The sequence below is a fragment of the Apodemus sylvaticus genome, chromosome 1 (assembly GCF_947179515.1).
Source record: "Apodemus sylvaticus chromosome 1, mApoSyl1.1, whole genome shotgun sequence".
Taxonomy (NCBI): Eukaryota; Metazoa; Chordata; class Mammalia; order Rodentia; family Muridae; genus Apodemus; species Apodemus sylvaticus.
Genome location: NC_067472.1, coordinates 8,098,448 through 8,114,407, shown reverse-complemented (window position 1 = coordinate 8,114,407; position 15,960 = coordinate 8,098,448). Strand labels below are relative to the sequence as shown.

Here is a 15,960-nt window from a genome sequence, read left to right as displayed (position 1 = left end):
CCCAAGACCTGTTTCTAACTTGAGGAGATGGTCTCTCTGTGTAGCCAAGGCTGTCCTCAGACTTGACATCCTCCTGCTGTAGCCATAGTTAGAGCCTCAGGAATGTGCTTCCAGGCTGTCTGTCTGCTAACTTGTCTTGACCAACTTCTCGTTTGCAGTTAAGGTCCTTTTCAAGTGGGCTGTGAGGAGCTTAACAAAGACAAAGAGCATCTCTTCTTTAAAAGCCTTTAAATGTGAACACATCTCCACATTCCTTCTAAAGAATACCTTTCAACAAAAATATCAACTAGACAGCCGTCAGTTAGCAGCCTGGCGAGTCTTATGCACTGTTGCCAGATTGGAACTGTGACTTTCGGAACGTAAGGTCTCTGCTACTGTCCTGATACCTGCATCTTTGCCTTTCCCTGGTGACAGGTGCAGGCAGTGGCAGGGGCAGGGGGAGTAGACAATCTGCTCATACTGGATCTTCAGAAATTTAAAGCGTTCACCCACGGTGTTGCCATGTCTGGAGGAGGCGGTGTAAATATGGGATCCCATCAGAAGTGGAAGGTTGGCGAGATTGAGTTTGAAGGGCTGATGAGGACCCTGGACAACTTGGTAGGTGAAATTTGAACCTAGAATTTGAGTTTCATGTCTGTTGATTTGTGAACAGTAAATCTCATCTCCCTTTGGTTTTAAAACTTATTTCTACCTTCCAGGCTCCGAGTTTGAGCCTTCAAAGGCGCTGCGGTGTGATTTTGTTACAGTTTTAAGAATCAGGCAATGAGAGAGATACTCAGTTGTTTTCCAACCCCAGTGAACACTGTGGTTAATCATTGTCACTACATTATATTGTATACAATATAATGTAGTTATTACAATTTCTTTATGTGTATGGGTGTCTTGCCTGCATGCCTGACTGTGTGTGACGTGTGTGCCTGCTGCCTGTGGAAGCCAGAAGCGAACACTGGATTCCTCGGGATTGGAGTTACAGTTGCAAGCTGCCGTGTGGGTGCTGAGAACTGAATCCATGTCCTCTGGAAGAGCAGCCAGTGCTCTTAACCACCGAGCCTTCTCTCCAGCCCTACAGTGTGTTCCTGAATTGAATCCTCCTACATACTTGAAGGTTATCTTCTTGGACTAGTTTCCTCCTATCTCTATCCTCTGGTAACCACCGCTTTAATCATAGCTGTGAATTCAGCTGTTTTAGATTACACATGTAGGTATACCCGTATGGTGTTTGGTGTTTATGCCTGACTTACTTCAGTTATCATAATATCCTCCAAATCCATCCGGAGTGCCACTAATGCCAGAAGCTCCTTCTTTAGAAGCTGTATAATATTCCATTGTGGATAGGCCACGTTTTCCTTACATTTTCTTCTATAATTTTGAGGGTTTTATTGACACATAATGCACAAAGCTCAAAAGTTTGTAAGTCTGCACAACAAAAAAATATCTTTTTTCCAAAGTTAACCACATTTTTTAATCCATTCCTGTATTGATAGACACATAGGTTGATTCCCTATCTTATTGAGACTAATTCTGCAATAAAAATGGGGGGTATGAGTATCTCTCAGCATACTGATTTTACTTCCTTCAGATCAACATCCAGTAAGTAGTGAGATTAGTAGATTATGTAGTAGTTTTATTTGATGTATTTTAATAGGGTGAGGAACCTCTGTACTGCTTTTGATTGTGAGCGTATTAATTTATAATCCCACCAACCATGCACAGGGGCATTTGTCTCTTTCCCCTTCTCCCTGAGACTCATCTCTGGTCTGCCTGATATTAGACACCCTGACAGATGTGGTTTCATTTGTATTTTTCATAGATCTGTACATTTGAGTGTAGTCTTTTTGCAGAATACCCAGATCCTTTTGTTGTGTTTCTTTAATAGGCAGTTTTTGCTTGTAGTTTTTATATTGACCCTTAGACACATGGCATGGAAGATGTCATCTTAGATTGTTTACCATCTTCAGTGGAAGGTTAGGAGACAAGTTTTTTTAAGACCTAGGAAGAAAGACTCCCAGCCCATTTCCCAAAACCAGTCTCATGTGTAGAAGCCAGCTCCATCAGGGGAGCTGGGTCAAAACCAGGTGCCAACTGCAGCCGCTTGCAGTCATATCTTAAAATTGGCTTAATTTCAACTCCACTTTTATGGAGGCTATGTGCAGTTTATTTTCCTTTTTGTTTTTCAACAGGGGACTCTTTCTGAATCATTTGCTTAATGAGATAGCACCAAGTGCTTTGTTGGTGCAGGTTCCGTTGCTTCAGTGTGGCCTTTGCCTCCCACAGGGATACAGAACCGGCTACGCATACAGGCATCCTCTAGTTCGAGAGAAGCCCAGGCACAAGAGTGACGTGGAGATCCCAGCAACCGTGACTGCGTTCTCCTTTGAAGATGACAGTACACCACTCTCCCCCCTCAAGTACATGGCACAGAGACAGCAGCGTGAAAAAACAAGATGGCTGAATTCACCAAATACTTACATGAAAGTGAATGTTCCGGAGGAGTCTCGGAACGGGGAAACTAGTCCCAGGACCAAGATCACGGTGCGCCTCCATTCTGCATAAGCATTGCCTTCTCAGAGTGCTCTGCCTGATTACTCATGAGTTGAATGTTCCATGTCTGAGTTATTAGAAAAGTAGGAGCTGCTATAAACACAGTGCGCTGTCGTCCATCTCGCAGATGTTCACTTTAGAGCTCTGTTCTAAGCCCCCTTCGTCGATTATCTCACTTTCTTCTAATACAAAGTGGATACTTTTTTTCTAACCTTTTAGATGAAAAAATCAAAAGAGGCTGACTGGTTTTTAGGTAAAGTCATAATTTGAACAACAACACTATCTTGAACCTTCTTGGTAACTACTGCATCACACTGCTGGGTAGCTGATGTAGCTCAGTACATTAAAACATGAACGCTTCCAACGCCAACTTGTGCCTTAGTTGCATAAGTTAGTATAGGATATCTAGTTATTTTTTGGTATGACCCTGTAGATAGGGAACGGGTTACTTTATCAGTTTCAAATGTTTAAGTTTGGATTTGGTTTGGCTTTGGAGTACATACTACCAAACTTACTTCGGGTCCAGAGAAGTGAGAAGTCTCACTGTGCAGCGCTGGCTGTCCTGGAACTGACAGAGATCTGCCCATCTTTGCCTTCTGAGTGCTTTTATAAAAGGCTTGTTTCCCTGCTTAGCTACTTAAAATTAGTTCAAACTGTCATATAAATAAGTAAAATCAATATGAAAATGTTGAGACATTTATTTTACCTGTCTATAAGGTTTCTTCAGGAAAAGATGCATAATTAAATTCATAAGTTTCCTAGAATTTATTTAATAATCAGAGGTTGCCAGTCAGCCCCCACTGGTCTTCCATCAGCCTTCTCTCAGGGTGAGCATGTGGAGAGAGAGGTCCCCCAAGCCCTGCAGTTCATTAGCCCACATGCTTCAGGCCTCGTCCTACCGTCAACCAAGACTGAAAGGTGTGCACCTTGTAGACATGTCTATGACTCGTTGGCCATTGTTACCCTCTGAGATTCAATGCAGGAGACAGAACTCCAAATGCCAGTCAATGCACAGTCATGTGTCTATCTGTCTGAAGTAGTTTCTATACCCTGCTTTCATCTGTGCAGAGGAGACAGCTTTAGGTAGAAGTGTAATTAATTACTCATGTGCACTGTAATGGTCTTCACTTCATCTTAAGTGAATGTTTTTGTGAAGCCACTCTAACTAGCATGAGATATGAGTTAACCACCAAGAAACTGCTTAGTAAAATATGATTGACAGTAATATGACCCCATGAGACTCAGCTACTCAGTGTCTAATATTTCTTTAATGCAAAGCTTCAGTCTAGAAATGATTTTATTCTTATTCTTTAGTGGATGAAAGCCGAGGACTCCTCTAAAGTTAGTAGTGGAACACCAATCAAGATCGAAGATCCCAATCAGTTTGTTCCTTTAAACACAAACCCTACCGAGGTGCTGGAAAAAAGAAATAAGGTAAGACAGATCTGTGGTCATAGGAGATACTTCTTGAAGGGGACTTTTTGGGCTACTTTATTGGGTTCTGTTAGCTACCACCCTTCCAACCCTTATTCCACCCCAATCCCTTCCAAGCCTCCAATACTAGGTAGGAGAGAAAGAAAGACCTCTTTAGACTGCTTCCTGCTGATTAGGGGCATTGAGGTCCTTGGGGCAAGTCCACTCTCCATGGTCTGGATAGCTCCAACCAGCAATCCATCAACAGCAAACGCAGCAGCAGAGCTCAGCAGCGGGGAGCGGGGAGGACACTGGAGCAGCCGCCCCAGGCCATCTCGGGGCTCTCAAATTTATACCCTCCCAAGAGTCCCCAGAATTCTAAATTATCTGAAACTGGCAAAAACCACACCCCTCCCAGAGCACAAGACAGTCATAGTCAGTGGCTTCCTATCCCATACCTGCTGTTAAAACAAAATCACATTCACATAACAGAACTGAGTTTTTTAAGAAACCAAAATTTTCCCTACAATTTTTACCCTGTTCAGTGGTTAAATCACCAGGGGTGGCATCTGGGCACAAGCTTAGAAATTTGAATACTTAAGAATTAAATGCATTAGTTTTAGCTTGATTGGCTATGTCCAGCTCTGTGCTAGTCATCAGTGAACAGACTCCGTGAGAAGTAAATACCCAACACCTTTATCCTTTAAAGTCCTTGTGTTGGTGAGAAGTACAATTCTCTCACACATAAGACACAAGGGGTGGAGATTAGTGCTAGCTAGCGTTCAGATGGTAGAAAGGACTTCATGGAGAGGAAAATTCTAGAGACTCTTACTCAAGAATGTAAGACAACAAACTTTTATGAAAGAGAAGGCAGAGGCCATCTTCATGGTCACCCCAAGAACTTGTTATTTCCATCAGATTCGGGAGCAGAATCGCTATGATCTGAAGACAGCAGGGCCACAGTCTCAACTGCTGGCGGGGATCGTTGTGGACAAGCCTCCTTCTGTAAGTCTGAAGCACTACGTCTCAGGGCTCCACCCTCACAGAAATGCTTTGCTTTGTAATTTTCTTTTTTTGTTTTCTTACTGAAGTTGCTGTAAGTAACCATTTTTTAAAAGATGAAAGAACCCATAAAACTTAAATGCCACATTTCATGCCCAGTTTTCAGAGGCAAAGGTGGACTTGTGGGTTCAAGGACAGCCCAGACAGCAGAGCGTCACACCCATCTAAAAAATGTATCTGCCTTCTCTTGGTTTGTTAGTTTTAAATCTTGATTCATTTATCAGCTGTCAAGTACTGTCTGTTTCTCACTTAAGGAGGAAAGGCACTGCTGTTTCTGTTGTAAAAGTTATAAATTATGATTCCCGATTTCAGAGATTATTAAATATGGAGTAAAATTTATCTTAAACATAAGAGTGGTGAGCCGGGCAGTGGTGGCGCATGCCTGTAATCCCAGCCCGCTGGGAGGCAGAGGCAGGTAGATTTCTGAGTTCGAGGCCAGCCTGGTCTGCAGAGTGAGTTCCAGGACAGCCAAGGCTACACAGAGAAACCCTGTCTCGAAAAAACAAAACAAAACAAAAAAAAAATAAATAAAAATAAAATAAAAAAACGAACAAACATAAGAGTGGTGACCCTTTTACAGATGAACATTTAGTTCAGCTGTTCAGAGTGCTTCCGGTCCTCCCCACTGCCTCCTGAGACGGTGTCATATTTGGTTTTGTTTGCTTGTTAATAAATCAGCTTTCAGGGTGTATGTTTTATATGTGTACTGTTGAGCCTGGTGGGTTTCCCTTGACTACATTTCTTTCCTTTCTTATACAAACTCCCAGACTTGAGTTGGCAATTGCCTTTCTTTTGCATTTGCATAGTGTTTAGGGGTGTGGTACCTTAGTTCTCCCCAGACCTTTTGTTTGATCCTCCCATACACAAAAGATATTGCAAATAAATAACCTTAGTGATTTGCCTGAGAATAAGCCAACTCCAGCTTTAGTAAGAGAAGAGAATAAACGTCAGTGGGAGACTATGCATGGACTGCTAGATCCATAGAGACGGGCAGCATGTAGGCCATTCTAAACAGGTGAGAAAGGAGACCTAATAATATAGTTAGAGCTGAAAGGTACTCAGAAAGTCACTGGGGAGTACTCTGAAAATTTATACTCTAATAAGTTAGAAAATCTAGAAGAAATTGATAAATGTCTACATATGTATGGATTATAAAAATTGGGCCAAGAAGTTTAAAAATAAACAAAAACAACTCAACAGATCAATAACAAGAGTCAAGACCAAAGCAGAAACAGTCTCCCAACAAACAGCTAGGTCAACACTGAAAATCCTGTCTCTAAAACCAAAAAACAAACAAAAATCCTAAAAAAAAAAAGTAGGGATAGACATTCTTTACCTCAGCATAATAAAGAGAGTGCATAGTAAACCTGTGACTAACATTGTACTGAGTGGGCAAAGGCTGAAGATGGGATGGGTTGTCCTTAGTGAGAAACAGCTGTATTACTGAAAGCAATCTACAGATTCAGTGTTCTCTCTCTCTCTCTCTCTCTCTCTTTCTCTCTCTGTCTCTCATTTTTCTCTCTCATTCTCTCTCTCTCTCACATACACACACACACACACACACACACAGGGAGCAGTGGGGCAAGAGGAGAAGAGGAAGGAAGGAGGGTTGGAAATATTGCAATACCTGACTCCAGAATAAGCCCACACTCCAATATCCATAGGACTTATGGCAAAGTACCAAGGACGTCTATCAAGAAAAGGCTGGGAACTGCTTACCCACGTGTAGAGGGCTAAAAGTAGGCCCTGCAGCTCACCCTGCACAGAAACCAGTTCAGAACTATGTCAAAGGCCTTAATTAGGACTTGGAGTTTTGTCTGATACTGCTGTGAAAATCATACTGGGAAATGGGCTGGGGAGGTGGCTCATCGGTTAAGAGCACTGACTGCCCTTCTAACAGTCCTGAATTCAATCCCTAGCAACCATGTGATGGTTCACAACCATTTGTAATGGGCTCTGACGATCTTTTCCGGTGTGTCTAAAGACAGCGACAGTGTACTCATATACATAAAATAAATCTTAAAAAAAATAAAGTGAAAACAAAACTAAAATTTACCTGGAAATACAAAGGATCCCAAATACCCCAAGTAATCCTGACCAACCAGACCAGACTCCACCCTGGTGTTTCACAGTCACCTCAGGCCTTGGAGTAAGTACTTCAAAGTAAGAAATTTTGAAACCCATAGACCTTTTCAAAAATTATAACTGATTAAAGTGACCTTTTGGCAAAACTTATTTCAGGTGAGGACATTTCATCCCATGAGTACAATCCCAACGCTGCTCTGGAACTTTTCCACACACGTGGTCGTACCGGCCCCTCCCCCCTTGCTCTTGCTTAGCCCCTCCCCAGCCCCCTCCTGTTTCCATGATCCATACACTCTAGATTTCACACAGGACAGAAAGCTGCTGCAGGCATCCTTGCGCGTGTCATTTTCACTGAGCAGTGGTATCTGGCTGAAGCGCCCTGCAGTAGTCTGAGCTGGTTGTTGTTTGTGGCTGAGGAATGCTCTCTCACTCGAGAGTTTGTGCATTTTCTTTCACCACTCGTTGTTCTCCATGGAACTCGGTTATATATCCGCTTTGGCTGCTTCAGGTAGATATACCCAGGAGTTGTGTACCTGGGTCATATGGTAGCTCTCTTTATATTCTGATAAGAGCATTTTAAAAGTTAAAAAGCATGTTGCTTTGTCATTTCTTACAGTTGCTATGAAGTAGGTAATCACAAACATTTATGTGAGTGTGTGTGTGTGTGTGTGTGTGTGTGTGTGTGTGTGTGTGTGTGTGTTTAAATAGGCAACAAGTAAGTAAAGATAATGTTATGTACTTGATAATGAGCATAACCTGTTGGGTTTTCTTCGTAAGACCTTGCAGTTTGACGATGACGATCAGGGCCCACCGGCTCCTCCTAACCCGTTCAGTCGTCTCATGGAAGGAGAACTTGAGGAGTATACGAAGACAATCGAGAGAAAGCAGCAAGGCCTGGACGGTCAGTTCCTGCTTAGGTTAGGCCTGGGTTCTGCTACTGACAGCAGAGAGCACCTGAGCTGGAGGACTGAAGGTGGAGCCTCCGCGCTCTCCTCTAGCTCCTCTAGGCTAGACCTTTCCAAGGACAGACAACTACTCTGCAGTTCAGACAGAGGAATCTGTTCTTCTCAGAATGTAATCAGAACCTGGGCTGTGTTACCATACAATTTATAACACCAAGGCTGTAGGAATAAAGAATTACCAGACACAGTAAATACAGGTCTTGCTTTGAACACTGCGTGGTATGTGGACTTTTAGTCACAGATTCTCCAGTACATGATTTTAATGCTTTGTGAAATGTTTGTTCCTGGTGTCTCAGATTGCCAGTATAGTCATTTCAAAATCAACGTTCAACGTAAACTGCTCGTGATTTGAAGTGACTTTCCTGGATACATGGTTCACTAATGAAGTGGAGTTTTTCTGAGTTTGCAACTCTTTGTAAGTTTATAAGTAGGACAGTTAAGAACTGATGATGAAGAGCCAACTGTAGAGGCCTGTGCCTGGGTCCCAGCACCCAAGCCGAGGCTGCGTGGGAGAGTGCATCAGTAGTAGTAGTCGTAGTCGTAGTCGTAGTAGTAGTAGTAGTAGTAGTAGTAGTAGTAGTAGTAGTAGTAGTAGTAAGAAGTGCTAGTGCTTGAGTCCTAGCTCTGCTTTGCTCCTGAATTAAGGATTGATCTTAGCTGGGGCTGGGGCTGGGCCACTGGGGCTGGGGCTGGGCCATTGGGGCTGGGGCTGGGGTATTGGGACTGGGGTGTTGGGGCTGGGGTATTAGGGCTGGGGCTGGGCCATTGGGACTGGGGCATTGGGACTGGGTGTTAAACCACCAGAAACACAGTAAATTGTATATAATGATGTCTGGGCAAGAAGGATTCAAGGAGGAGGATTAGAAGTCTGATCCAGCAGGAGCCTCTGCACTGGTGCGTCTGCATTTAGCGACAGCCAGCATTTCTACCCAAGGAAAACAGTGATGAAAGAATTGTTGTCTGTGTTAGATACCATGGCCTTACCTGGTGGCTAAAGGCTAAGGACACCTGGGCCATCCAAGAAACCATCTTATATTTGTACCTTTAGCACAAAGCAAGTTATCCTACTCACTAATGTACTTACAGAAAATATTTCTAAGTGGCATATTTACCTTGTCTGTTCTACATAAGATGGAAGGAAACATCTTTTATACTTTATAAAATGTTCTTATTTAATCTCTTATTTTTGAAAGCCTAACGATGCCAGGTAACAAATACCACACTCCAGGTGTCACCTTTTGCATATAGTTTTGTAATCAGTCCTTCACATTCCTGCATAAGTTCACTATACTGCTCTAACCGGAAATTGCTAGAGACTGAGTGGGGCCTCTGCCTGTGTAAAGCCTGCTGAGGCCTCCTCAGTCTTTTCGTCAGACTGTGTATTTTGAGTTCCTGTACTAGCAAAAGTTAAACGCATTCATAGTCTCTGTCTGGGCTGCCAATATCCATGCTGCTTTTAACTCATTATGCAGATTACTGTTCAAAGCCAGAAGTTAACACATGAACCTCCTCAGAATCCTAGTGGCTGCCGTGGGGTGGCGGTGAGCATGCTCAGGGCATGGCTGCTGAGCTTGCTGTCTCTCGAGCAGCACCGATGTGCGCACTAACCTCTGAAAGCGGAAGCTTCCTTGTTTGGTTTGCATGGCTTTTAACTGACCATCTTATCCAACAGACGCTGAGCAGGACTCACTCTCAGATGACGCTGCATCTGTTTCACAAATTCAGTCTCAAACTCAGTCACCGCAAAGTGTCCCTGAGAGATTAGAAGGTATTCAATGTAACTCCCCACAGCCGTCACCTCGTAAGTCCTGTCATTTGTCCCATGGAAGGGATCGGACGCTCGCTCACTGTACCTCTGTCAGAGTGTCCCACACATAGGGGACAAGTGCTACTTTTACTCATTGTCTTTATACTGACCCGCTTTGGCCTGGTTTGGGCTAGTCCATAGTTTTTATGAATTTGTGGAATTAAAAATGACTTTACCCTGACATGCACCTTCTAATCAATAGCATGAAGTGCTGAACAGTTTTAAATGTCAAATGACCCTCAAACTAAAGGAAAATATATCTGTTGTCATCTTCGCTTACAATGATTTGATTTACAGTGGAAAGGCAGGTTATCAAACTACAATTTTTGACTGTTTAACACTTGTCTGCTCTTCCCCTTTGTGTCATTAAGAAAATTAGCTTCATGCTAATAGATACGTACATTATTAAATCTATAATAATCTATCCTCATTAAAATTAAAGCAATGAATGGCCCAGGACAGTGCTAAGACTTGTCAGTTTTGTAAAGGAAACCAAATGCTGGCTGAGTAATGATCTAACCCCCAAACCTCTCCTCTGTAGAAAACCACGAGCTCTTTTCCAAGAGCTTCCCCTGCATGGACGCGCCTATCATGATCGTGAACGGCAAGGACGAGGTACATGATGTTGACGATGAGCTGGCGCAGCGGGTCCGCGGGCTGACGACAAGCACCACCATAGAGAACATCGAGATCACCATTAAGTCCCCAGAAAGGACTGATGAGGTCCTGTCGCCTGATGGCTCGCCCTCAAAGTCACCGTCCAAGAAAAAGAAGAAATTCCGCACGCCTTCTTTTCTCAAAAAGAACAAAAAGAAGGAGAAAGTTGAGGCCTAAGTAGTCTTCTGTACTTTGTATGTTACAGTGTGGCATTGCACAGTAAATACCATATTTTAGTTAATCGTTACGATGCGGTGGTAGGTCAGATTGGGAGTATGTAGCAAACTGGACTTTACAAAAACTGGAAAGAGGTTTTACTAAAAGAAAAATATTATTGAAAACTTTCAAATTCATCTCTTTTTATATATCCAAACATGACTGAACTTTCCAGCAGTTGCTGGTTTCCCTTCGCTCGACCGTGCTGGAGCGTCACCGCCCTGCTCGGTGACAGAGGCTGCCTGTTCCTCAGGCTTCCTGCATCCCGTCTGTCGGAAAAACATTGCCAGTGAACAGGAGAATTTTTACTCTCGACAGCTGCTTCCCTTGCCAGTCAGACCTACTTTTGTCCTGGTTACTAACTGTACCGTAGTCTGGGCCCATTGTCTCTGCGGGCATCAATGGAGTGCTCCCAAAGCTTCCACAGACTCCAGAACATTAGTGTACACTGGCACAGAATTTTTTTAAAAATGTTTTAAGAAAATATTTGTTTGGAATTTTACTCATAGTAGAAATTCCCTTACCTGAAGTAACAGTTTGCCAAAAAAAAAGTCATTTTAATAAACTATAATTTTTGAAGAACTTCCTTTTTTATTAGTTTAGAAAGCCCCTTATTTTTCATAGAGGGGATTTTGTACACATAATATGAGTTATTTAGTTTAACTCTTGCAAAAAATAATTTTTGTATGTTAAAACGTTTGTATACCTTCAGTATAAGGTGTCCTGTGCATTTTAGCCAATCAGTTCAGAGTAAAGCCTGCCTGCAGCTTCTTGGCTCTGAGGTGATTCCGGAGTCCAGGGCCTGGCATCAGATTTGAACCGTATGGTGTATTTTTCTCTTAGTATTGCTGATGGATGAAGAGCATCTATCTCATGAGGTAACAAGATGAAGAGGTGAAGGGAAGGGCAGAGTAGAGGAAGGCAGGAGTGAGGAGCACCTGACAGTCGTGCATCCACAGAACATGGAGGTCAGCTTACCGAAACTAAGACCCAGGTTTCTCAAATCCTATTTCCTGCCAAAATCAATATCTTGGTTGACATTTGAGTTTTAAAAGAGGTTACATCCTTTTAGAAGATGGCACTAGAATAAATCAGCAGGTCTAATCCCACCAGCGAGAAAACTACCACGTCTTGATTTTTGCAAACTTAATCTTGATTTTTGCAAACTTAATCTTGATTTTTACAAACTTAAATTTTCTTTTAACTTCCTTTCTACTGTAAATACAAATTTAAACCTAGATTTAATATAGTTTTCTCCATTTTCCCAAGTAATGTCACAGATCAATGTAAATGGATGTTGCAAAACACTCAGTGAGTGGAGACAGAGCGCCCGGCAGGTGCGATAGCATGCAGGCGTGACGCCGGCCGCAGCGCTCTCTGGCCTTGTTCATTCTGACCGCGTGACGCTGCAGACGTCGTCTTAGATCTCACTAACTACTGGAACCTGTTAATCTTGTAGTGGAAATTTTGAGTTGCTGAACTGTGTATCTGAGGATTTTTTTATGTTCTACATCATCTTTGTTGTATTACAACGTGTGTAGACACAGTAACCTGTGAACTATCCTTTTCCATAACTTTTAAAGAATATATATATCTAAATGAATGCAATGTGCATAAATATTTTTTAAACGCAACAGTAAACTATTGCACCTTTTTGCTAATGCTTCTCTTGCTTTGACATAATGAATGAGCCAGTGAACTCAAGTGTCCTGTGGAAAATGTATAAAAGTTATCGATATTGCTCTTAGATGTTATGCTGATTAATGTTAAATCACAATAAACAGTATTTTAAATATACTCTTGCTATGACGAGGTTCCGTTCAGGAGTGGTGCGGTGAAGTGATAAAACTGTCCTCTGAATCAAGGGGTTGTGATGAGCTTGTTCTCAGTTTAAAGTTCATACATAGATCTGGGCTGTGGCACATGCCTTTAATCCAGAAAGCAGAGGCAGGTGGATCTCTGTGAGTTCCAGAACAGCCAAGGCTACAATAGTGAATTGTGTCTTAAAATATTTTTATATTCATGTATACATCATGTATTACATGTATTTGCGTGTGTGTGTGTGTGTGTGTGTGTGTGTGTGTGTGTGTGTATGTGTGTATGTGTGTGTAAAACTCTTTTGTCTTGGTTAGATATGGTGGCCTAAGGCTGCTGATGGGTTAGAAGATAAAAGCTGTGTACTAAGCTGTGTGCACTGAAATCCCACAGGCACCAGTGTGGGGAAAGCAGAAGAGGAAGCTCACACTGCTCGTCAAGATTTGATTTTTTTCTTTCCCCTCGACTTTCTGCCCAGTTACCTTTGTATTTCCTGTGTGTCTGTCAGCCATCATAACACAAATATCATTTGTGTCCTGGTTTTTCCTACTTAGAACAGCCCACCCTGGAGACACCTGCAGTCTCAGCACACGGAGGTGAACACATGGAGGCTTACCTCAGGCCTCAGCTCTGGGAGGCCCTGTCTTCAGAGAGAGCCTCACTCTCAGAGGCCTTCAGCCACGTCCCTCCTGCACATGAATAATTTATTTTGATTTTTTTTGTACTTTGTCCTAGAAAGGACTGCAAGAGAAAGATGTAACAATAACCGGAGAGTGTCGTTAATCAAAGCTTTTACTATGATGACCTATTACAAAAACATAGGACTTCAGAGAAGACTGTATTGATAGTCTTGAGTGTAATGACTTGTTTCCTCAGCTTGGAAATAGCTCAGTGGTGAAAAACAGTATTTCAGACCAAAAGCCTGCCTTCAGAAAGCAGCACAGACCGTTACCTGGGTTCCCATCTGAGTGTAGCCTAGCTTAGCTATTGTTTAAACTCAGAGAACTATGCTTATATGCAAATGCTCTTGGCCACACTGACATTTTAAAAAGCAGTTTTCTTTGTGGCCACTAGAGGGTGTGACTAACCTAACAATCCATTGTCCAGTTCTTGCAAGCTACTTTTTTCTTAGACTGTAGATACCGTGTTTGTTGTGAGGGACTTGGATGACATGTTTGTTGTGAAGGACTTGAATGGCGTGTTTGTTGCTTATTCTCATGAGCGTGTTCCTCAGCTATGTTGTTTTAGCCTAGTTCACCAGGACAGTATCACTCACAGCAGTTGTGATGCTGGTGGAGAGAGTTACCTAGACAGTAACAAGAACAAGAGACAGTTTCATTCTTGTGACAGTGTAATACTTCCTTCTTTCCACTACGGAAGTGCTTGATAATGCCCGTCCCTTTTATGTCTCTTTACACCAAAGATTATGGTATACATAATCTTTGTATCCCAATAAAGTAGAAGGAAGCACGCATGTGCGCGCGCGCGCGCGCGCACACACACACACACACACCGTTTTGTCGATGATGAACTCAGGTTTGTAGGAGAAAGACCGGAAGTCCTGGTTTTTTGACCATCGATTCAGAATCCCAGAATCTGCAGTGCTTTGTGCTTCTCTCCATGTGGCTCGAGTTAGTTGTTTTGTTCTGTGTTGTTTTTAGAAAAGAGCCAAGTCCAGCCACATCAAACTAATAGCTAAGTATGTTTAGATAAAACACTGACTTTTGATTTGAAAGAAATGTTCTTCAAAGTCACGTCAGAGTGAAGACCCTGCGGAAGCCGAGCTGGGCCTTGGCGGGCTCCACCTGGAGCCGCAGCTCTGGGTCCCCATCCGGCCAGCCAAGCAGGAGGCCTGCGCCTGCTTCAGAGGGGCTCTCGGCCATGCGCGCTCGTGTCCTCCTGTGGGGACTCAGAGGAGACAGTCAAAGGCAGGTTTAAAACCTGCAAAGTTGGCTTGGTCGAGACATAAATGTAGATTTCACGGTGAAGGGGCACTTATTAAAGTGAGCCTTGAGATGGCCTTCCCTGGGGAGAATATCTAACCACATGCTGGGGTGCAGAATGGTTAAGTGTGGAGGGGCTATTAGCAGGAGAATGATAAACTTGGTTGTCAAAAGGGGTTCACTGCCAGGAAACAGACCCCACTTTAAGGAGGCGGTCCTGAGTCCACAGTTAGTTGGGGGAACTGCCTTTAATTGTTATTTTAATTCTTGACTTAGAACTGGATGATTGTGCTTCAGTAGGTACTGTCTAAGTTGAAGAAAGTTTATAGATACCATATTGTGTCTGTGGTCCTTAGAGCCAGATTTCTTCAGAGAGTATACCTGCCCAGCACACCGCAGAGGGGCCACCGAGCCAGAATCCAGGCGGGGGTCTCCATATCGGTGCCTCTTGCTGTCCTAACATAATATGGGCTCTCTTGGAACCCAAAGATCAGAACTCAGGACTGGGTAAATGCTAACATTTTTGCAAACATTCAAAACAGCAACAGGTGGGTAAAGGATGTGACTTGCAAGACCAAGCCTGGGTGCTCTATCACACACTTTGGGGGGAGGGGGGGTTCGAGACAGTTTCTCTGTGTAGCCCTGGCTGTCCTGGAACTCACTCTGTAGACCAAGATGGCCTCGAACTCAAAAATCCGCCTGCCTCTGCTTCCCAAGCACTGGGATTAAAGGCGTGTGCCACCACCGCCTGGCCCCACTGTTTTCTTAACATTTGAGCTTTTACTAAGCTCCTGGTTTCCATGGCTTCATCTACAACTCTAGATCAGTGTCCTCTTATGGCCTCCAAGGCTCCAGGCACACATGGTACACAGACATACATTCAGGCAAAACATCCAGAACACAGAAAAGTAAGGTTTTAAAATCTAATAAAAAATGAAGCTTTAGCATGTTTTTAGGCTATTAGCTCCTCGAATTGTTTAGTCAGTCTTCTCTGCAGTTAACCATGGCGCTGTTTTCTTTCCTTGTGGAACTTCAAGTCACTTCTGATTTAAATTACAAATGCACATTTTGATATTCCTAGTACCTAGCAGACAGACAGACAGATGGACAGAAAGATCTACTCTGCAATCATTTTGAGACCTGTCGAGTTTCTGTTGGGAAGGCTTGGCAGAGCCTCTGCTCAGGCCTGCTGAAGTAGGCCAGTACCTGCTTCCAGGTTGTACTGTCACAAGCTCGAGGGTTGCCCGGCTCTACGGCCGGCCTTGGGCTGCACTCTGAAGGCCTGGAAGTCCCTTTCGGTCTCATGTAAGGCCTGTCATTAGACAAGGCTCCTGCTGAGGGTCTTGCCTCAAAAGAAGTAGCATGGGTGTGCACTAAAAGGGGTGGAGTTCCTACATTGGAGGAAACTGAGGTTAGGGCAGGAGCTTGCCACTTCCCCGTGTTGACATTGGGACCCCAC

The 15,960-nt window shown here is 43.3% G+C and overlaps 1 protein-coding gene across 6 annotated transcripts in view; it reads left to right on the top strand.

Annotated features, from left to right (window-relative positions):
- The window catches only part of Add3 (adducin 3), a 102,652-nt gene extending 90,112 nt beyond the window's left edge, over positions 1-12,540 (top strand). For 4 of the 6 annotated variants that reach the window (XM_052183809.1, XM_052183818.1, XM_052183826.1 and 1 more), the window contains exons 9-15: positions 415-597; positions 2,275-2,532; positions 3,856-3,975; positions 4,873-4,959; positions 7,879-8,002; positions 9,736-9,864; positions 10,412-12,540. In XM_052183809.1, coding sequence (XP_052039769.1) covers positions 415-597; positions 2,275-2,532; positions 3,856-3,975; positions 4,873-4,959; positions 7,879-8,002; positions 9,736-9,864; positions 10,412-10,704 — 1,194 coding nt within the window. In that variant the 3' untranslated portion in view covers positions 10,705-12,540. The remainder of the gene's footprint in view (positions 1-414; positions 598-2,274; positions 2,533-3,855; positions 3,976-4,872; positions 4,960-7,878; positions 8,003-9,735; positions 9,865-10,411) is intronic. The other 2 variants (XM_052183839.1, XM_052183846.1) reach the window with 2 other exon arrangements.
- Positions 12,541-15,960: the final 3,420 nt, after the last annotated feature.